At 40.9% G+C, this 24,073-nt stretch overlaps 2 protein-coding genes across 2 annotated transcripts in view; one reads left to right on the top strand and one right to left on the bottom strand.

The window, feature by feature from the left end:
* AK8 (adenylate kinase 8) overlaps nt 1-17,081 on the bottom strand; it is a gene marked incomplete at both ends in the record, with an annotated part of 68,279 nt that extends 51,198 nt beyond the window's left edge. The window contains 5 exons of the mRNA XM_084298765.1: nt 4,512-4,580; nt 9,829-9,942; nt 10,643-10,713; nt 14,726-14,810; nt 17,004-17,081. Of these exons, the coding sequence (XP_084154891.1) occupies nt 4,512-4,580; nt 9,829-9,942; nt 10,643-10,713; nt 14,726-14,810; nt 17,004-17,081 (417 nt within the window). The remainder of the gene's footprint in view (nt 1-4,511; nt 4,581-9,828; nt 9,943-10,642; nt 10,714-14,725; nt 14,811-17,003) is intronic.
* Nucleotides 17,082-17,819: 738 nt separating this feature from the next.
* SPACA9 (sperm acrosome associated 9) lies at nt 17,820-21,421 on the top strand (the record flags this gene model as incomplete). The annotated part of the gene is made up of 3 exons (XM_084298979.1): nt 17,820-17,963; nt 20,391-20,593; nt 21,037-21,421. The coding sequence occupies 3 exons, from the start codon at nt 17,820-17,822 to the stop codon at nt 21,419-21,421; spliced, it is 732 nt and encodes a 243-aa protein (XP_084155105.1).
* Nucleotides 21,422-24,073: the final 2,652 nt, after the last annotated feature.

Genomic DNA, 24,073 nt, shown 5'->3' with positions numbered 1-24,073 from the left:
CTTTTTTTGCCCTCCTGACTATCATTAAAGTGTAATTAGTAACTTCACATAGTAAATTTGTTTCTTTAAGAAGTCATTTATTTTTTGTTCTTGATAGCGGTAACCTTACATCCAAGCACGGATTGCACCTTACCACATCAAGGGTGGAACAAAAGCTAAAAGTGAGGATTTCCACGGTGCCGTACTCTGTGGTCACTGTTCCCTCTCTTTCAGCTGGAGACCACAAGCCTTTTCGACGTGCAGGCTGCTGTAAATACTGCATTGTGCTGGTGCCTTAATGCCAGGTGAAGTGCTCCTGGGAGACCCATGCCACACAGATATCAGCAACTAGGAACTGCATTCAAAGCCATCACTTCCCTCTCCAGATTTGAGGAATCTGGAGAAAGGAACACCTCGAGGTCATTCTGAAACGTAAATCTCATTCCTTCGCTGGCACACTGCTCTCTGCTGTAAGTACATACCAAGCCCATGCACTTTCACACTTTCCACCCCAAAAATGATGACTTAGATATTCAGTTCTCTTGTTATCTGACCAGCACAGCCTCAATTTTTTTTATTTATTTATTTTTACAAAATACAAAACTGACACTGCCTTAGAATTGCAAAAACAGCAAAGGGCTAGCACCAAGAAGTAATGCTGAAAAACATGGCACGTCCAAAAGAAATCTCAGCCACAAGCATGGAGCTCAAAGATCACAAATAGCTCTGCATTTAGCAAAACAGGTCATCACAATAGTGTTTCCACACCATTCAGTATCTTTGAAAAAATACTACATGTCTTTCTCTGCTAAAATCAGTAATAGCTAATAGCTTTGTGAGCATGGATCCAAAACTGACATTTTCAGATAACAGCAGACTGAGTGCGGGACAAATATTGCCAACCCAGCTTCTGCAGTCTGACAACATTAGCAGTACAGATGATGGAGAAGCTCCAACTCTACCAAATTTTCCACTAGAAAGAAACCTCTTATTCCCACATACAAAGTATTTGTAGCTTCAGTAAGCTACAAAGCTAAAAAATAAAAAATAAAAATGATGGTGAATAGGCCTATTTTCTCCCCAGATGAATCTATGTAACATCACTGTCTTTGTATGGAGTTTCACAGAGACAAGATGATAATCTTTATCTGTCATGGTAAAATCAAAAGAACCGATAGCCATTGCTCTCTTTTCCTTCCCTTTCTTCCCTTTCAATGACAGCCACCACTCTTCTGAAGTGTTTAATACTAACCAGAAATAATTCTGCCTCTATTCATGTGAATCATTGGCCTAAACTTAGTTTCTAAATGGTTGTAAGGCAGGATTAAGGTTGCTCAGCTCACTCGCTCAGAAATTCATCATGTAGCAATCTCTTCGCTAGCCTTGCCCAGTCCTGTGCATTCCTTCCTCAACACCAGCAGCACTGGGAGTTAGGCAACAGCCAGAGGTGCTATAACCAACACGTACTAACCCTGAAAGATGAAAAGTCTTCCTATCAACTTCACAAGTCCCAGGATCTAACATAATGCTCGCAATAAGTTTTCTGTGTGTGCTGGAAGACCTACCCGTCTGATCCCTCACAGTCCTAACTACATTTGTATTAGAAGAACACACAACAGAGTCTCAGCAGAGCCGTTGATCAATAAAAATGTTCTCCTTGGAGAATGCCCGTGACATCTATAAACCTGTGAGTGTCAAAACAATGGCACAAAAAATTCTGTATTTCTACTGTCAGTGGGATGAAAGCTGTGCAATTAATGCCAACCCAATGACACCACAAGGAGAAATAAAACAAACAGCTGGTGGTACTGTGGTCCAACATGCAGCTCCTAGTCTATTAACATTTTCAGCAAAAAAATGCTGACTCATGCTTTGAGAGAGCTGGCATAAATCTGCTCAATGAAGAACAAAATCCACAGCATTAACTTCATTTCCAATCACACAGGGAAAACGCGGCAATTGTTAAACTATTATTATTAGCACAACCAGAGTAGCTGTTAATGTTAAGCCAAGGCACTGTGTTTGGGGACTGAAACCAGCCTAAAGCCTGGCAGACAGTGATCAGAAAAGGCGGTTTCTCTCTTGGGTTTATCATCTTTCTAACTTACCTTTAAGGTGTAAAGATATTTTAAACATACACACTACAGAGGAAGTTTCACTAGAGAAAGATGTTGTCACAAAGAGACAAAGCAGTAAATCTTAGTATCACCTGACTTGCTCTATATCCATGCTATCTCACTGTGTTGCTTCCATACAAAATGTTGACATTCACAGTCTTTTGCTGCCCATCTGCTCGTATATCCCGAGCTGACAATATTGGTTTCTCAACGATGTTCCTCACCTACGCTGCAATTCAAAAGGCTGCAAAAATGAACAAGATGGTGCAGCATATATGCGTGCTTTTAAACAGGTCCTTCTGCCAAGTAAAATAGTCTAGTCTAAATTTAGTACAGATAATCAAATACATTAAATACTACCAGATGTTTGGTATGGAGGGCTAAGTAACAATTATGAGTCAAAATGAAATAAATTAGCTCAGCTAAAAAGACCTTCACAAGAAACTGGGCAGACCCAAATAATTCTAGCAGAGTGACTTGCAATGCAAAAGTTAAATTCTGGTTTGCAAATTCAAAATGGATAGATCAGACGTGGAGTGAGGTGTACAGTATTTTCTACAGAAAAACTGATAATCCTTTTCTAAAGGCATAGGTTTTCTGCCAATCTCTACTCCTTTCATTACATTTCATAACATAAATACCAATGGGTAGTATCTTAACTTCAATTCCCACGCAAACAGTGGAATATCTGATGGGATGGGTCAAAGTTTAGCTACTGCTAGTTTTAACCTATTGCTTAAGAAGAGCAGCATACCAGCTATTTGCTGTTTGCAACAGAAATATGACACAGACATGTCCTCTGGCAAACCTACCAGGCAGGAACCATTTAAGAGATTACACCTCCAGCTATTCATTACCATCCTGATCAAGTTATCTTTTCCACAGTTCATACACTGTCATTGACCATCGGATCTAGTTTACACAAGGCAGGTTCACTGAAAGACACTTCCATCAGTGGCTTAAGCTAAAATAGCTGGCTTTGCACTGAAGCACGAGACAACCTCTTTGGCAACTGTTTATGTTACCTGAGCTGTAAAATCAGAAAACCTTCAATCAGGGTCATAAAACAACGTTTTGAATTCTTCTTGCTAGTTTTGTTGTTGTTTTACCACACCTATAGACATCTCTGTGCTACAAAATTGCTGTTCTAAGAGCTACAAGGCAATGACCTAGCCCCCTAGATCATTTTGTTTGACATGGATGGAAGGATCCAGACTGCAGACCACTTCAGACTACAGCAAAAATCAGAGACAGAGAGAAGCAAAGGAGATAAAGCTTTTAGCATGTCCAATTTCTTCCAGTGGCTGATGCTGACACAGCTTTAAGAAGCGATTTTCACACTTCAATGAAACATTAATTACTGGCCCCACTTTATTCAATCAATAAAGCAGATGATGATATCAAGTCGCAGCATATTTTAATAAAACTGTGAGCCTTGCAACATCTCTCTGAGGTCAGAAAGTATCAGTTCTCCTCTGACTAGCAGGTGAATAGACAGAGTACCTGTTCTGAGAACTTGTACTATTTATTTGGAAAAGTTGTTCAGTCCTTCATGGATGCAACACCTGCTTTGCACTATGGACTTCTTCCTTTCAAGATTACATCAAATAATGTATGTTCTGTATTTTGGCACAGATTCTTTAGGAAGAGGTTTTTATCATTACAAACTTGTCTTTTACAAATAATTCTTTATAATGGTCTGATTGAGGACTCGATAAGTGATAGGACCTGAGATTTTAAAGGAAACGTGTAAAAGAGATTGTTTTCCTTGAGTCCAGACATTAATTTCAACCAATATTAATCTACTTGAGATCTCTTTTGGTTCTATGTTAAAAGTCTTTATTTATATTAAAACTAATCACACTGGGGAGTGGAAAGGGGAGAAGGAAAGCCATACACTTGTGGATACAGCCAAACCTATCCAGTTGCCTATTTGTGTAAGCTAACAGTGAAGATATTAATTATTACCTAGAATATATTCAAATGCAGTGTTTACTCAGGAAGAAAAAGAAGACAATAAGAAAGCAAGAAAATTGAAATGAGTAACATTAGACTCTTTCCCCCCTTTCCTCAATAAGAGTTAAAATCTTAACATATTGATTTTTATATATTTTCTGTTTATCTGTTTTGTCCACTTCAACTCTGCCAGTTGCCCCAGGCAATCAACAAAGCTATGCTTGTTCAGCCTTTGATCATCTCAGTGCTAGAAGATTAGCATATGCATACTCTCATTCTCCCCTTCATCCTGTTAATAAAGCTCCAAACTCCCTCTGCTGATGTTCAAGAAAGCAATCCGCTCCAGAGCCCCCAATGATTTGCCCCCATTCCCTCCTCTGCTCAGGACTCAGAATGCTAACTACTATGCACGAGTTGTGTAAGTGCTTATCCACCAGTCCTCTGAGGAGCAATTCTTACTTGTTTGATGCAGTCCACGTTTGACAGACGTTCCTGGATCAGATTGGCCCAAAGCGCGTTGGGAATTTGCTAAAGAAAGAACAAAAAAAAAAGGCTGCATATTCACAATTGAGTTCAAAAGGAATTTTATCATGCAGGCACATTCCGGTTAAAGGTGAACTGAGATGTCTTCCTGAAATAAATAAATAAATCAAACTGTATCAGTCCCAAGTCATTAACATAATATATCAGAGTGTTAATAAGGGCACAAGAATCAGTGTTAAAGGTAAGCTGAACACATTTCTACTTGCCAAAGCCTACATCCATGTTTTTTCCACACCAGCATGGAAGCAGCGCCAAGTTTTGCAGGCTAACTACCACACCGGACATCAGACTGACAAAGGCTTCCATAAGAACATCGCATCCACAAGCAGTGCCTTTACCACAAGTACCTGACCCACTACTTCATACCACTACTGCTGCATGCACTGACATACTACCAGCTGTCACATGTGAGAAGCACAATCTCCAACGCAGCGCAGATTAACACAGCATAATTTTCAGGAAGAGGAAGTTATTTTCATAGTTTCTGGTAACTCTCACTCTCTCATCATCTATAAAGTTTATTTAAAATACATTTTAATGTTAAAGCTCATTGTAATGTTAATTTAAATGCCGGAGACTGTGAAATGGAATTGACATTGTATGTATCGAGATGTTCAGAAGTGCTGGTTCTTTCTGTGACTTTTACTTCGTCCATATCTACAAATGTTATTTGCTATTGGACAGAAGAACAGATCCTTTACAGATCTATAATTTTTCCACCTCTAATATTTAGTCCGTTATTACCTCAGATTTCCTGATAAAAAATTAAAAATAACCTTTTTTCCTTCTTGTAGGAAATTTTCTTCACTGTCTTGTTAACTTGGGCCTTCATTCAATGCTGAACTCCATTGAACAAACTGCTAATGTAACATGATAAAGTTTAAACCTTTGGTGACGCCAGTCAGAGAAGATGTTCAGTCAGAACACCTTGTCTTCGTCTCATTTATTTTGCCATTACTCATAAAAAAAATCAGCAGTCAGATTCTCTACCTCCTGATGTATACAATTATCTCACCTAACGATGTCAACTTGACTCTTCCAAGCAGTTTCATATATTGTGGGCTTCCAAAAGAAGAGTATTTCTGTAGGGCTACATTATACTAAAGGATGTAGATAGATGTAGCAGAAATGCGGCCGTCTATGCTGAAAGATTTCATAACTCTCCTTCACTAGATCACGAAACAATTTCACCAGGAGCAGTGGGAACGCTACCACACAAGTCACTACTTTAAAGTAAAGTGGAAAAAGCTCTCCAGAATACACAAAAGAAAACAGTCCACAGCTGGCTGTGGAATGGTCAAGGTGGCCCAGTCCTATGGTGGGGTTTCTTGTTTTGTTTATCTCAACTGTCCCCTGTTCTCAGTGCCTGTCCTAATATCAGCCATTCATAAGGCAACATTCAAGCAGGTAAAAGGGAAAAAGGGAAAGAAATTGCTGTGTTTCTTGAAAGTCAGCAGGTCCCATAGGGTGGTGCGTCAAAGCCTCCTGCAGCCTCTCACTGCTGGAGCCTGGGTCTGTGGCTTTGAGTCTGTCACCTTCCAAAGGTGCATCACGCTGCTATCAGAAACAGCTAGCGTCTTCCTTCCTTCTTTGATGTGTCATGTCAAGACAGGCTAGCAACTGCCGGGGGTCCACTCTGCTAAGCCCTGCCAAACCAATTTAAACCAAAAGTGTACTACCTTCTTTCAGTGCAGTGGTATGCTTAGCCCTCTTTTGAGCAGGTTTTATTGCACGAGAACAATCAAGGACATGCATGTGGGTATTTCTGTGCTTTAGTTACTTCTGCTCTCTGGGGTTCAATTCCAGCCTCATTTCCTGGTCAGTTTTCCTCCTGCTGAGCAATGGCCTACAAAATCACTTTCAGTAGGTTGCTTGCAGACTGCCTATTTATTCAGCTAGAAACCATTCAATCTGTTTTATCATATACTATGTTTACATTTTTTTCTCATAAACACATTAATATATCATGATAGGTGGGATTTCTCCTCCCAGAAATCTGTAAGAGTGGACAATGATACATGTGCATTTGGTATAGTATTCTAGAATTGTATCTTATCTAAGGCACACTGAGACTGTCCCAGTATCCAGTTTGGTTAATGAAAGACCTTCTGCTTGAAATATCAAACTTTCCAAAAGCTATGGGATTTTGCTTATGTCCATACCACTTTTTAAAACATGCTAGTTTGATCAACTGTTTCCATACTGCCAAAAAGCTGTACTTGTTCCTGATTAATTTTAAATGTTCCATGTTGTTTCAGGGACATCACATTCCATCTTACATTACTGTAAGTAGACAAGATGTGTTATAGAAATCTTTTCATAAAACTGCTACACTTTTTGTTTAGTGTGAGAAGGGAAAGCACTTTCCCTAAACGTTTCCGTAGGAAATTTTGGATATGTTTATTCTGAAAATCACAAATGTTTACACTTAGCTTGTTTAGATGAATACACACAAGAGGTTGATCTTTAAAAAGAAAAGTATGCACAAGACTGGAACAGTTCCTATTTGTTTGTTCATAGTGACTTCTTGAATAGAACACTGAACATAGATAGGTAAGGATGCCTTGGCTTTTCCTCTCTTCTATTTCTTCTTAAAAATCATGAGGGTATGATGCAACTGTAGTGCACTTTTAAATCATGAAGTAGTACACAAACACCTTAACTGCAATTTAATATAGCAGTAAAAGCAAACTCATCCTGCAAAGCCCAAGTTACTTCAACTTCTTATTTTATCCATCTAACATGCGAAGTGAAACATGCAGCAGCTTATCATTAGACTTCTCTACAGGAAAAACCTGAAGGTGCTTTCTATTAACATTATAATAACTAGAGATGAGGGAATAATTTGCAATGATTTATCAAAAAATGTAGCCTCTTTTTCTGTTCATGGAATATTTATTAGTAGCTCATGGTTTCTCAAATTTATTGAATATTCAAAAATATTTTACTTAGTTTTGGAATATTTTTACATGTAGAATGTTCACAATTTGCTTTGACCAGTCAATATTTAAAATTCTCTACTTCAGCTGTGCTCATTAGTAAGTGGCCAGGTGAGTTAGTGGATGATTGGAAGTCCAAATTTAAAAATTGAGCTTCAGAGAATAATAATGTATTTTAAATACTTTTTCCATCAATTCTTGTGCCAGTAAAACTCAAATGTTCTACTCTTCACTAGAAGTAAAAAGAGCTGAAAGCATGGCTAAAGAGAAGTAAGTAAAATACGAGAACAAATATTTGCAGATCTTTTTGTAGCATTTGCCCAAATCTAGTAACAGTGGCCTACTGACCTAAAAATGAATGACCTTTGGCATCAGGGTTAATTTAGCCACAGTAACCTTATACCCATGAAACATTCCTCTAACAACATTAAATTGTGTTATGTGATCTTCACACCAGACTTCCAAAACCACAGTCTTAATTCATGCTTTTCCTCTTTCCATTTATTAAATTGCTTTGGCCAGGACTGCAACTTTTTAATGCCTTGCTTGTATTAAAGGCTGTATAAACAGCTATTGTTCTGTACCTGAATAGACATTCAAAACCTATTAGTGCTGATGGATGTTATATACACTAGAGGAGTCAAGTTTACCACTTTTTTCAGCAGAAGCTGGGGTCAGTTACAGCAAAAGCAGATTTAGCCAGCAGACATGAATCAGCAAGAGAAAATACAGCTCTTGAGATGATACTTTGCCTACATCTTAAGTCACTGTAAAGCTTCTATTGATTTAGAGGAAGCAAGGATTTCCCTCCTAGTTTTAGGAGCTACATATGAAGAATCAAACTCATGTAAAAGAACAAAAGAAATGATTTAGTGAAGACATTCTTCTGGCATTTAACATCTCAAAAACAAAGGCGCAGTACTGCACAGTACTAAAACACCAACAAATTCTGCTCTTCAGGCACTCCTTATTACCTGATTAGCCTTGACATTCTTGACTTTCATCTTCCACACCATCCATCTTTTTAAATCAAATAAGCCCAAAAGGACACCCATGAAAGTACATCTGTATAGTCTGAAATATGTTAATAATTAGAGTAATTAAACCAAAGGGAATTTTTGTTTTAAATTCTCCCCCTTCTAGGTTGAAATTTATGAATATAGTAAAATGATCTTTAATAATTAGAACTAAGATTTCAAAGTACATATTCTCAGTAAGAATCATTTTCTACCATCCCAGCCAAAAGCAAACCTTTTTGCCAGTAAGTTCAGTAAGTTCAATGAACTCTCAGATCTTTAAATATATCACTTGAGCTATCTCCAAACTTCACTCATTAAGTCAGTGTAATAAACACTATTCTGTTTTCAGCCTAGTTTTCGAAAGAAACAAAATATGAAATTACACTATCTACCATCTCAGCAAATTCCAAATCTGGCCAATTTAAATCAAGTTTAGCAGAGTGTAGAATTCTTACAGACATGAAATTCTTTCAATTTTTATGAAAGTAGGTCACGAAGTAGAATAAATCAACTCTAACTAGTAGACTTGCTAGGGATGGTCACAGAAAACCAAACTCCTTCCATTCTGTTACCCATGGAACACCCTGACATCTGGAGAAATGAATCAGCTAAATGGGCAGGAATCAGAAGCAAAGATGCTTCTGATTCTACCCAGGTGCTGAGTGATCTCAGTCTGCTGCTACTGCCTCAGCTTGAAAGCTTATACAGTTTTCAATAACTGACTGGATTGTCGATTAGTTTTGAGTTAATGCACAAAGTTATTTGTGTCATGATACAGAGAAATCAAATATGCACAACTAAGTAGCCCTGACAAATCCAAAAATGTTCTTTGTGTACATATTTTCCATAGCATTTTGTACTGAAAAAAGACTCAGAGATTAATGCTTATTTTATTGAGATTACCAAATATGTGGAAACCAGCAGATGCTTTGTTTAATGATATAATGAAACATTCTTTAAATGGCATTGTGCATTCCCGGACTTTCCTCAATTTCACCACTCGTCTGCAAGCTTACTGTACATTTTATTTCTTTCCGGGCCCTAATTCTATGCCTGGACACATTTTTATCTTTGTTCATATCCTCTTATCTATCAGAGGTTACCCTTCTCTGAAGGACCCTGCACCTACATAGACATAAACCAATGTACAAACCACCATAGATACAGGAATATTTACTCTGATCTGCTCAACTCATAGCAGTGGAAATCATGGGAATGCCATATAATTCTTCTTCAGTGGCATGAGAACTACCATTATTATACCCTCTTACACACCTGTTTCCTTTCTTTATATTCCTTTGCTTCCTTTGTCAGCGCTAATGTTTCCTCGAGTAACAAAGTCTCCTGAGAGATACGTATGGCATCCAAATGTTTACAGAGCCGCATTGCCTGAGGGAAGAAAAAAAATAATACAGGATGAAATATTTGAAAAGAAAATAAAGCAGTTTTTTTCAGGATACTACAGAAAGACAGAGTGTTTAAACAGACAGACTATATGTGTAACTTTAAACAGTTTCATACAAAGATGTTCAAGAGTCTACAGCTTTGAGTGAGGCTTTTTTTCATCTACTGTAGTATAACATGGATTTTAAAGAAGAAAGGAGTCTTCCTAGCATGTGCACGCCACCACCATCTGTGAAATTTCTGTTGTTAGCTTTCTCTGTGGTTCAAATACAACTTCAAGATTTTCAATTAAGTTGTGCCAGTGGACAGGAGAGACAACTGGCCATGCAAACAAAGCAATCAGCAATATAGGAACTCCACAAACACGTACTTATGGTACTCCTCCCAGGTTAATTAATCCTTCTAAAAAGCTGGATAAACAAAGCACGTGGAGTTCCATTGCATTACAGCAGCATCACTACCACTACCTGGGCAAGTTCTTGCATAGCTCACTTGAAACATTTCCATTTAACTTGTACTGCAAAATACAGGCATATCCCTACGAATGCTGTCCTTCAACTTGCCTTCTATCACTTCACCAATTCTGAAAACCATTTTCTCAGAATAAAACTTTCCCAAGTGCTGAGCTCAGTAGAAAGTAAAAAGGTAAGTGGACAGTATTGTAACACTGGAAGAGCATACTTACAATTGTAGTTTTCCCAGAAGCAGGTGGACCGAGTATACAAATTCTTGGAGCTATGAAATGAGAAGTGAATGCTAAGATGTAGAACAGCAAAAATCCAATCACCTTCCCACTATCCCATTGCACAATATAAATGAAATCACAATGAAACAAGAATTTCAGTTGGAAATTTGCCTGAATGGAAACTTCATGATTGGGCTCCACCGAGGAGAAAAAAAAGGCAAACACTAAGTCAGTGCCAGCTGGGTCATACTGTAATCTCCATGGTTAATGAGATTGATACCCTGACTAAACATATCATTTAAGCATATATCTATATTTGTCTACCAATTCAAACAGATAGTTTACTGGGTGAACCATAAGATATAGATATGAATAAGAAATATTCATAAGATATTAATATTTTCTTATCTCAGTTTGGCTTTTACTCCTAAAAGATTAATTCAGACCAGATATATATTGTGAAAAAAAAATAGCTTGCACATGCAGGACTATTTGAAAGTGACAATTATCATAATCATAGAGTGGTTGAGGTTGGATGGGACTATCACCTAATTTCTTCTCTCATTCTCCTTACTCAGTACTGTAGTAAACATACTTTTTGGCAAAGCTTTTGGCTCCCATCACAAAAAAAAAGGAACCACAAAACTTCATGTTTTAATTTCAACTAAATAGGTTGTGTCAGGGTTCAGAGAAGATTTAAACACTGCAAAATTAGGCACTCTTTCTCTACCCTTTGACAGCTACCTTCATGTTCTCAAGTCATCATTAAAAGTCATTTTCATCCTCCCTTTATGCTGTGTCCTAATGCATGTCTCTCTCTCTTCCCTTCCCCAAGGCAGCAAGGTGGGGAAAAATGCATCCCAGTTCTGAGAAATTCTTAATCTTACCATTGTAAGATGGCAATGAATAAGATGGAATTTGTAAGATGGGAATGAATAAGAGGCAAGATAAAACAAGGGAAAATGGAGTAACTCCTACAAAAATATTTGGGACTTTTTGCATGAACACACCTTGAGTTGCAATTCCTTGAACCCTCATTTTATATTAATACCTTTGATGTTTTACCATTATACTTGGGGAAAAAAACAAACACACAAAATAGAACAGACTATATACAGAGGGGACTGATGATTATTTACTGGGAGTAACATAGGTCAAAACAAAGGAGGGATCTACTAGCTTCTCTTCAGCTCTTGATAACCAAGAGAGATACAGTGTCTGACGACAGCAGACAGGGAAGGATGTGAAATGTATTTTTATAAGGCTTTCCTTGCACTTAACAGTTATTGGGCAGGTGCAATTTTTAAACATACATGAAACCCAAATTACAGATTCATCTTTACAAAGTTATCTGACTTGGAAGGTTTAAGAAAAACTCCCCCTTATTGGTTCTTGCAAGTGCAACAGAACTAGTACACAATGTAGAAAAATACTTTAAAAGGATACATCAGCTGTTTTTATCACCTAATTTCTTTCAAATGTAATGTGATTAAATCCTAGGTTTTTTTTTTCTAATCTAACACCTTGAAACTCCAGCCCGATACTTAGGAATTATTTATAAACAGCGTCATAAAAGAGTGCTCGGGTGCCAACACTAATCAACTTCTTCAAACCACTTCAAAGAAAATCAAAAAACCTTTCCATCCACAGATCCTTTTGAGGTTTAACTAGGAGCATGATTTAAAATTCACAAGAAAACCCTTAGGTATTGAAGCTTTAATACACAGCTTTCTTGGACAAACGTTTGATAAAAAACGAAACATACCATTATATACACCATATCATGCTTTAATATTGCCCAGGGCTACTGTAAATGCTCACTTTGTACTAAATCTGGTTTTCTCTCTGCTTAGTGGCTTGCAGCAGATGGGGCAGTGTAATTCACTGATTTTCTCATTTGCACACTTGTAAGACTCTTCTAAAGCATTCTCCCTAAACATATGACACAAGGGCACAACCAGGACACCACTGTATGTAATGTTTAACCCCCTCCAATCAGCAAACGGTCAGTCTTTAATACCGAAGGTCTGGACCAGCAGCTAAATGAAGTGAGGAAAATCTGCAAAATTACTTCTTCATTAACAAATCATATTCCATTCCACGCTTAGACTTGACGAGATGTTACAGAATTTTCTTTTCCAAGCATTCTTAAGTTTTAACATTCAAGGATGCTTTCAGTAATAATAATAATAAAATTAATCCTGGGAAAATGTAAAATAACAGCTGGACTCACTGAGTTCCATTTTAGTCCAAAAGGGTCTATGATTAATATTAATGTAAAAAAATGTTTAAGTTGTGAGTAAAATCCTTTGTCAAAGAGGAAAACTTCATAGCACATCATGAACATTCTTGCAGAACTTTGTTACATTTCTTCAGAGGTATAAGAGTAAAGCAAGAACTCACAGAAATGTCACTTGGATCTGGAAAGCGCTCTTTGCTAACACAAACCAAGATAAAATGTAGAAAACTAGCATCTTTGTATATTAAAGAATTATCAATCTTCATAGGCTTTTTAAGGTTTTCAGAAGGATCACATGAAAGAACAATAGCACAGAGCACTGAGTACAAACACTCAGGCACACTTTTGACCTAGGAGCTTTTCAAGACAGTTGTAAGCTATAATCATCATAAGAGTTGTTTATATTTTTAAGAGTACATTAGATCCTATTATTAATTAAAAAGGTTTTCTAACTTCACACCTGGGATAGATGCAATACTTCTTTTCCACACATCTCTGTTTGAAATTTTCTCTAGGGCTAAAGCTGTCTAGCAAGGCAAGATCATGAAAATTCATTGCTTTACTGATGGCTCTAATAAGGGTTTTTTTCTTCTAAATAGTCAGCACCTTCTGCCATGATCAAAAAGTAAAATCAACTCAGTTACAGATTTCTGTTACATTATTTTCCATATAATTTATTTCTAAAACAACATTTAGGCTCTAATTTTAATTGGAGTGCCTTCCCTTTCTTAATAGATTTTTTTTCCAGACCAAAAGCAGACAACATTTTTCTCTTGACAAACAGCTGCTGTAGTTCTATCTTTAGCCTCCAAGTACTGAAGTCACGAAATCAAAACCTGCCTAATTCTGTGCAAATGATACTGTGGGGCTTAAGGACAAATGTTAGATTAATGTGAAGAAATTTTATCTGCATTCTACCAAACTGAAATTCTTCTGCAAATTTTCCACGGGTCTATAAAATAGATTGATTCCACACGCTGCCCACATCAGAAAGGGATGGACATAATTTGCAGAATTTGATTTTTTTTTTTTTTGGATACTTAGCAGTACTTCAATCTACATCCATCTGATCAGTACCGCTATGTATAAAGAGCTCACAGCACCTCCAGTGATAATGATTTCATTGATGCTGCAGCAGAACTTTCATAATGGTTTACTATGGTTTTAAAGAAACATCAAAGCAACATGACACCAGCTGTTCCTGACAGCTCATGCAGAACAAAAATTATAGTTCAGTTGTGCATATCCAAATATAATCTGCCTAAGGGTGAACAGTTTGTAAATCAAATAATTTGATTGAGCCTACATGCTTTTATTGTGCAGAATAGAGACTTCCTATTCAATTTACCAGGTTTTGTTATACATGTGTGCAGGCACACTCACTGTTCCTTCATCTAGGATGCCACTGAGCAGTGGAACTCATTAACAACAGCTAGTAACTAACTAATCAAAAAACAGAGAATCTGCCAGCCCAGGTAGGATGGGAAACCAAATTTACACCTGACAAAAGGAGTAATTAGTGAGCTTAAAGACAACAGGAAATATCAGATGGGGCACAGAATGCATTAATAATTGATACACTAGAACTCTTTGTTATTCCCTTAGAGGGTTGCATTGTTATAACTGTTAAAGTGCATTTTTTATTAGATTACCAACTAAAAAAAAAAAAAAAAGGAAATTAAAAAGCATCTTATTTATAACTATCCCAAAATGCTCACTTTTTTTTTTTTCTCAAGACGTGGTCTGAAAAGTTGTATCCATCATTTGCCAACTGAAGTGCAGTTTCTAAGCAGCTGTTTACAAATACGAGTTGAAGTGTCTGTGGTCTCTCTGTTTTCACTTACCATCATCATTATTTTGCTTTAAATGGTCTATCATAAACTGAATGGGATCATCTGGCTTATGAATCAACAGTTCTTCAACCATGTTCTGAAAATAAATGGGTAATGTTAGAGGAAAATTTAACATAGCTATGTGTCACGATAGTCATGATATATTGCAATTTAAGACAATGTAATTATGAGGATCTTAAAGAGTTTATAAATGCTAATTCATTTTCTTAAGTCCCTTTCAATAAACAGAATAGAGAACATGAAACCTTTAGTAGAGGCTGAAAAAAAATAAGTAAAAGAGTTTAAAAATGCCAAGAAAAAACAAACAAACAAACAAACAAACCTATTTTCTTTAGCTTAATTATGATACATACAGACACCAGAAAGGTTTGGCTTGGGCAGTCTGGTGTAGGTAAGGGTTGAGGCAGCACTGACAAAAACCATACAAGCAGTTTCAAAACCAGCCAGCTTAAACCAGCATCTCTTCGGGACAAGTTAAACCTCTTTCTCAAGCACATTCCCACAAGTTTCCAACCAGCCTAGAGGACCGCAGGATAGATGAGACTTGCAGAAAACACACAAAGCCCACAACCAATCGAAACCACAAAAGCAGCACACCTCACTTCTTTAACCCTGTTGGTCTTCCTCCTGCATGAAAACTAGTGTGGGGGGAGAAGGGTTTAAAGCCTTTCTCTGAACGACTGCTTTGGATTCAATTTTCTTATTAAATGTTTGAGGTTATATGGGGCCTTGCTTAGCTCCCACTGATACCAGCAGAGATCCTGCTGCTGATTTCAGCAATGACTGCAGCTTTACAGGCAGGGAAAGGAATAACACTAAGAAACACTAACTCCATTGATTTTCTTATAAAACATTTCAGCACAGCCAAGGATTCTGTAATTAAAACTAAACATCAAACAGCAGCTAACGTTCTCACTTAGATTATCTACAGAACTGCTTACACTGGAATAGGATTTTTTTCCTAAAAATCAGTCATAACACTTTTATATTTGAAAGTAAATTCTACAAAGTCTGTGTACTCCATGAAATGTTACACTCTAGCCAACCGATCGCCTTTTATTGGTCTAATTTCCTTTTCTGCTTCATTCACTTCATGAGAATAATTAAACCACTCTATTTTGTTTATGAACTGTTTCACATGCAAATTCTGATGCTTCCAAGCCTGAGTAGCAAATAGCCTAAAGTATAAAATTTATATTTTTATTGAAAGTTCATTTTAAAATGATTACTTTCCAGCATTGTTGATTTAAACTAAGAAATCTGAACTTGGCACTACAATTATCAGTGGCTTTAAAAATAACAAAGCTAGAAAATTTGGTCTTATCACAATGCCAAATTGTTCAGGCTGACCATGATTGATACTCTCACTATTCCGCACCCACGTCCCACCACCACATACACACCTGCTTAATTTCATTCACTTCTGCTAAGCCTGGTTTAATTTTACACGAGCAATTCCATTAATCTCTGGGGGAGGTTCACATCTTGGGTCTCGTGTTTTTGGTTTTGCATTTTGAGTTTTGTCAATGTTTAAGTGTAGGACAATAATTTCAAGCTCTGTTTGTACTGTTCTATTGCCACAACACAGCTGAAGTATAAAGGGAAAAGAACACTCCTCGTAAATCCCATAAGCATTTTACACAGCATGAGGTCCTGCAGCTGCTTCCAGTGCCTCACAATGTGAAAAATACATGAAAAATAAAATAAAATAAAATAAAATAAAATAAAATAAAATAAAATAAAATAAAATAAAATAAAATAAAATAAAATAAAATAAAATAAAATAAAATAAAATAAAATAAAATAAAATAAAGCCACAGTGCTCATAGCAAATGGCCTTGGAATTACGTGGGGAAAAAAATAGAGGAAGAGAAAGGAGGAGGAGAAGGAAGGGAAAATAAGCTTTTGTTTTCCAGGGAGATTTGAAGAAGGCCTCACAAAGCCCGAGCTGGAAGGGCGAGGGGTCAGCACCAGTCCCCACAGGGGCTGACCCCCCTCGGCTTCATCCCAGAGCAGCCCCAGCCCGTGCCCTCGACCAAAGTGCGCTCTCCAGACCCGCGGCACACAGCTCGGATTCCTCTGGGGCTGGGACTCCCCTTGCAGATCCCGGAGGCTGCTTTTGGCCCTACAGACAGGCCCCGGCTCCCCCTCAATCCTCTCCCCGGTGCCTTTTGCGGCCGGAGTGGGGCAGGAGGCCACCGGGACACCCTGCCCCCGGCCTCCTCACACGAGCCCGGTGCCCCTCACCCGGGGGCCCGGCGCCGTTCACCTGCAGGAGCCGCCACAGCCCCCGCTGCTCGGCGTAGGCTCCCGCCGACGGCAACCACGGCGGGCCGGGGGCGTCCATGGCCTCCCTTAACAACCGGCGCCGCGTTGCTAAGGAGTGACGTCATCACCAAGCGACGCGCGCGGGGGGGAGCGATGACGTCATCGAGAGGCGACGGCGGTTGCTAGGGAGACGGCGGCGTCGGTTGCCAAGGAGACGGCGGCGCCGCCGAGCTCGGGGGGAGCGGATCCAGGCCCGGCCCCGGCCCGGTCCCGGTCCCGGCCCCGGCCCCGCGGGGCTGCCTCGGCCGGTAGGGAGCCGGGGAGAGGGGAGAGGCCCCCCCCGGTCCGCTGAGGGGTCCCTGGGGGGCTCGGGGGGCTCCCCCGAGGGCTCGGGGCCGGCGGAGGCCGGAGGGTGCCGGGGCCCGGGGGGGTTCCCTGAGGGAAGCCAAGCGGTGAGGGCCCGGCCGGTAGCTTCGGATGGGATAAGGGAGGTGTTTCCCACCCCCACGGGCCTCTCAGCGCGCTGTGGTTATGTTTAGAGCAGAGCCGCCAGGGTTTTGTGGCGTCTGACTGCCAGGGGCCCTCTGGGCTCTCTGCCTCTTTTTGCAGCATCGTTACTGCCTCACTGACTGGCTGGCAGGGCTTTGGCACGACATATTTTATCTTTTCCTGCGTTTTTTTTATTTTAATAAACTTTTCTACTTAGCTCCACAATTCCAACTGAAGTGAAAGATAGAATTACACATGTAAAATCGCATAATTGCTACAAAGTAGCTCCCTTTCTCTCCTTCTCTACCAGAATCCAGGTGGGGGAAACATGAACGAGGTAAAGGAGGCTCTAAGAACCGTAGAACAGCACTACAAGCTCTTCCTGCAGCAGCAGTTCACGTTTATCGCAGCGCTGCAACACACCCGAGAGAATGCACACGACGTGATCAGACCCGTGGCGAGCATCGGCCAGGTACAGAGCACTCGGCACAAAGTTCTCTGCTGGTGGGCACAGAGAACAAGGCAATGCTGCCAGACGCTTGGGTCTAGTTCGGCGATGAATAAATGTTTTTACTAAGGGAAGATGCAACACAACTTGCTTCTGACATCTGTGTGTAGCTCTGCAAACCCGTGGCAAAAGATTAAGTAGGGGAGAGAAATGACTGCATGAGACTTTCCTGGTTACAGAGAAGGAATTACATCGTTCAGTATCACTTTAGGGTTGAGTTTAATACTGTCATTTCAGTTCCATGGCGTAGCCAGAAATGCAGGGTACAAGACACAATCAAACCAAGCCTCCTTCCCCAGCCACATACGGACTCTGTAATCCTTAACTCGCAGTAAGCAGCATGCTCGCCTCTTCCCCCCGGTATTGGTGCTGCTGTATCTTTCTATAGTGCTTATTAAAAATAATGGCTGTGTTACCGACATAGGATGATGGATCGAGGGCTGAAACTCCCAGGTGGGCTAGGTGTTTTCTGGGCTGGTAAGTGAATTGTCTTGGAATTTTTATAACACAGGATGTTTTAAGTAGTGCAAAGAACTAATACCACTGGAAGACAAAGGGGGAAGAAATATCAGGATAAAATGAGAATTGTGGATGTAAGAAAGCAGAACCCAGGCTCAGAACCCAGATGCGTGCCCAAGTCAGAGTGAAAGCCGAGCACTGATTAGGATGAAGAAACAGAAGTGAGCTGCTTGTCTTTTCTGAGGGCTGACTCAATTCTAACATACGGGCTTCATTCATAACATTGAAGAGGATCTGGACAGACATAAAACGGATCCATTTTCTTCCAAAAATAGGCACTGAGGTTTCATATTGCATTATTATGTCTCAAACGTGCTGATACTTCAGAAGGATGGAGCAGGCTTGGACTCTCTTTCTTGGCAGGGATGGAAGGCCTGCTTTTTGTGGGGGCGAGACCTCATGGGTAACTACTTCTGCAATTAACTGATCCACAGCATCCTCTGTGACGTGGTAACGTGAGCTTAGTGGTGGCAAACCATACTGCACGGAGAGCCCTAAGGGTATAACCTTGCTGCCTTAGGGGGAGGGTGGAAAAAGGAAAAGAGCAAGGTACTGGGGAGAAGGAGGAAGAACTGGTGCAGCACACACTGCTGATCCCTTGTGCAGGAACCGAACCACTCCCAGAGAAATTTCACCGGGGATGCAACCAGACAGGAAATAGCAACAGCTCCTTAAAGACTTCTGCAGGGGATAGGGTACGAAGGCAAATCCCCGGTGGTTTTGTGAGAAAAATTCCTCAGTCACTTGCTTCATCCACAGACTCAGATGACCCAGCAGGTCCCTGTGCTGCAGAGCGTGGCTGTGCTCAGGGCATTTGTCCAGTGTAGGAGCTCTCCCTGAATCCCCTGGGCTGCAGCTCAGGAGCCAGCAAGCAGCTAATGCAGACCTGTGCGATCCTTGCCAGCCATTGCTCATGTTGTCCTGGTCCCCATCCTGGGTATGCAGGTGCATTAACTCCCTTCTGTTGGTACTGACAGAAAGGAGTCCTGTAATCCTATCACTGAACAACCAGGCTAAAATGCTATTCTCTTTAGGACTATTTCTGCACACAGCAACAATAAAAAAAATCCTGCCACTCACACGGACACAACGCACCGTGAGCAGAGCAGGAGGAGAAATCTGTAGTGGAAATGGACCCGTAGGGGCCTTTTTTATTTTTCTTACAAACCTGCTGAGAATTTGCCCAAGTGCATTGCATGGCTTTTCTGTATGCACAGGCTGTTCCAGTGCTGGAACTGTTCCTCTGTTCTTATCCTGAAATCTTACAGAAAGCACTAAAGGTGTTCGAGTCCAGGCAGGACTGCCAACCAGCCGCGCCGTGCTTTGTATTCCGACCACTCATGCCTGAAGTGGCTGCAATGCCTTTGGAGAAGGGACTTAATCTCTTGGCATAACGTCTTGTCATACAATGCCATTCACTCTGGGTAACAAAAACAACAAAAACATTCCAGGGAAATAGAGAATATCATTGCTATAACTGGTTGGTAAGGACAATTTAAGTTAAATGGTTTTAATTTTGCATTCACATCTAGTGGTACCAAATAAAGAGCCACGGAGAACGCGCACGTATGCGAGCACATCCACGCTATTACTCCAAACCACTTGCAGCTTGGCCACTGCCCCCACCTCCCACCCCACTCAATGCAAGCAGCTGTGGCAGAGGAGACAAAACTCTGCTGACATCCAATCTCTCTCTGCAACGCTCGGAGAAGAGCTGTGCTTTTGGCTGCAGCAGTCCCACACTTCTTCAAAGAGGGACTCCCTCAGAGTCACAAGAGAAAGCAGCTTCTCGTCGCTAACCTGAGCAACTTTGCAGTACATCAAAATGTAATTTAATGTGCATGACCCTGTCTTTCCCTATGTCCTCCACAGGTACAGTCCTACATGGACCATTACTGTAACAATTCCACAGACAGGCGTATCCTCAACATGTTCCTGAGCATCTGTAACGACCTCAGCAAGCTCTGCCACAAGCTGGAGGCCGTGCATCCTGGTAACAGCACCACCAACGGCATTTTGGAAAGATGCAAGCTGCTCCTTAGCCACAGCAACGATCTGAGCACCATCCGAGCTAAGTAGGTCTTGCCATCAGCTTGGTCTCCTTGAGGCGATTGAGGGAACAAGAACATTCCTACTTGGCTTCTCTGTTGGTTTCTCTTGTAACACCTCTCTGGCTTTAGCGAGGATAAAAGGCGCTACCCAGTTTACAGATCCAGCTGTTGTGAAAACATTGCCAACCTCCACTCACACAAAGGAATTTATCTGTGTATTTGTTCATTTTACTGGGGCCTGGAAGGTCATACACAGGCAGGTCAGTACCCTGAGGTCACGTGCATTGATGAGGCAGTTTGATCCTTCCGGATCCCTTCCAACGGGGGATATCCTACAATCTCTTCCTCCCTCCTGTTCCTGCTCTGTGTAGGGTTAATTTCTGTGGGGCAAGTGTTTGTACATGCTCTTGAACACCAGGGTTGCGCTGCTTGGGCTGCTCTGCTGACTGTGTCCTTCTGTGCCGCAGATATCCCCACGATGTTGTGAACCACCTGAGCTGTGATGAGGCCAAGAACCATTACGGAGGTGTGGTGAGCCTCATCCCCATCGTTCTAGACTGCATGAAGGAGTGGCTGTACCACACTGAGAAGCTGCCGCGGCACATGCTGCATAATGTGAGTGGTAGAAGTGCTCTCTCTGAGAAGAGGGCACCCGAGGATGAACCAGCTAGGGCAGCCATTTCCCAAAACCCACCTTCAGTCCACCCTGAAGCTCAGACCTCAATTAGTAACAAAGATTGTGTACAAGTGCAGGGGAGTAAGCATGTCAGAAAGAAGCACCTGAATGACACAGAAAATCACAATGGGAAACTGAAAAGTCCCTGGAAACCACCTGGTAGACATGCCTTTTAAGGGATGGAAGTTCATGCTTCTCCTGCTTTCTGCCTTTAATCAGGTGGCTGATTAAAATCAGTGAAATGAATACTAGAGATCCAAGTTCTGAAGAGTTAGTCCTGTCAGATAGCCTTTGACACTCCGCTCTCCCTTGCTGTTATTTCCTCTCTCCTCCTAAAAGTCATATCCCAGCAGCAGGAGCTGTACCACACATGGTTGCTTTCACGGGCATTGTGGTGAGAGCAGGGAATAATCAGGAGTAATCAGGTTCTAATCACAGATACAAATCTCAGGCAAGCTACCCAAAACAGGATTTTACAGACTTTCTCAGACTTCTTTCTGAGAAATAGCCACTCAGTCCCCAAAGCTGGAGGTGTGAACAACCACGTTTGAAGGACATGATGCAGAGCAGCAAAAGCCTCTCAGTAAGGACTCAGAAGTGTGTCTGACATTCACACCAGGCTTATCACTAAAGTTCCCTCACCCCAGCTGATCCCATTGAAATTGCCTGGTCTATGCACCAAAGAATCAGTGTTTGCAGGACCCTCATGATGTCTCCCTTGCACATCACAGGCTACAGAAACGGTCATTCATCGTGCCTTAGCTACACTGACCAGGCTCTGCTGGATTCGTGCAGGTTCTCTCACCATCACCAACCAGTACACACCACAGAGAACAGTTTCCTTTATGCCTGTTTTGACTCCTTAGCTGTTTGCAGATAGAGATATAAAGGAGGACAACCTTCATTTTGCACCTAGTTTGGTGTATTGACAATATCCCAACTTGAATAAACACCCCCTTCCTCCCCAGACCTCTGCAAAGCTAACAGGAAGTCATTTTCATTAAATGCGATTCAGGGAACCTAGGGGGAGCAGAGAGATTGAGCTGTGGCCATTTTCAGATGGTTCCTTTTTAAACTGCAAACTAAAATGTCTTTCCCCTCTTTCCAGAAAAGAATCTAGCTTTTTTTTTCAAGGGTGTGATGATGCCTAATTAATTAAAATTGAAAGGCATTTGAAATAGTCTCGTGCTGCTTTTATAACAGCACTTTGCAATTCCAGCACGATGACTTTATACCAGTGCTGAGCACAGCTTGCTTTCCAGCCTGCTTAGCGAGGGCCAGCAGAGTCGCAGGCCCTCCCCCATTCCCCACTGCCAATATGCATCTTTTGTGGTGCTTTTCTTCAAGCACAGTTAACTACAAACTTAGGATCTCAATAACGCAATGTCTTCCCTGTATCTGACTGCTCTTTTCCCCTCCCACAGGCAAATTAGCACCTGTTCTTTGCTTCCTGCTGGAAGACACTTCTGAATAAACAAGTTCCCTTTGCATATCTCTCTCAGTTTGCTAAAATTGTGGAAAGCTTTTTCCTTAAGATGACCAGATTTTGGCAACACAGGCAAAGAAAAGAAGGGGATTAAAAAGAAAGAAGGGAATTCATATAGAGGAGGGAGCACAGGAAGGAATGATAGCTCAGATGAAATAGGAAGTACTTTCAGGAACATTTTTTCTCCTCACACAACCTCCTGTTCCTTTGCACTTTCTTTCCTTCCCCTAACTCTATATGCCACTATATAATACATCAATCCACTCTGGAGAAGGGGCCTGTATTTGGGAGACATCACATCCCAGCTGAATCAAAATGTGGTGAACTTAAAAATGATAATGAAGCCTGCTGAGGTCACACAGATTCTCAGGCACTAAGGGGGTCACAGACAGCACAATGTGCCTGTTGCCATCTTGGGCTTTATTTGGGAGCTCTGCTGCAGAGGTAGCATTATAAAGAAAAATCCAAGTTGCTCACAGCTGCCCTTTAGTGCTTCGTGTTGCAAAGACAAGCATCTGCTAACACTGTTTTGGAAAGTTTTCCAAACCAAGTAGGTGCCACGTTGACTGAAGGATGACAAGTGTTGGGACATGAAGGAAATTTCCTCAGATATTGTTCCTGGCCTTCCTAACCCTAGCTATCATAGCATTTAAAATTGACTACGCAGGCTCTGATCAGACCAAAATCATGCTCCGCTTTGTAGTTCCTTTTCAGCTTCCACAGTTCAAGACAGCACAAAGTGCCTGTCCGAACAGTCCTGTCAAACCTCAGCTACCTTCCAGACCTGCTGTTCAATGTTCATTCACACCTGACAGAGGTTGTGACACACACAAGAAACCCACAATCCACAAATTTTAATAATTATTTCTAACCCAGCCCCGTCCTTTCAATTGGTTTTATGCAGACAAAATTTTAAGACAGCAGCAGAAAAATGACTGTGTGAAACTCAGGGTCTGAGGTTTGGCAATGACTCGACCAGAATCTGTTGGAAGACTGCGAAGTTAAACCTCACAAAAACATCCAGACAAATTACTTAATTTCCATACAAGTTCTCCTCTTCCAGAGGGGATGGACACTTCAAAAGACAAAAAGATACAGCGAGAATTGTTTTTCTCTATTACAAATCAAGCTGTTTGAAGAATTTACATAAACAGGATGTAAACGCCAAGCAGAAGTGTAGAAGTTTTACTTTAGCCTCTGAGAGCACAACACCGCAGGAGACACTGGGAACCCAGGCAGGGCACCGGAGTGACTTACCCCGGGGTCTGTCAGCCGGTGCAGGAAATAAATGCTGCTTTGCTTTCAAACACGGCAGCGGGGACACGGGCTGGTAGGAAACGAT

The sequence above is a fragment of the Netta rufina genome, assembly GCF_964035555.1.
Source record: "Netta rufina genome assembly, chromosome: 20".
NCBI classification, from domain to species: Eukaryota; Metazoa; Chordata; class Aves; order Anseriformes; family Anatidae; genus Netta; species Netta rufina.
Note: the sequence above shows the minus strand (reverse complement) of the source record. Positions and strands in the feature narration are given on the sequence as shown.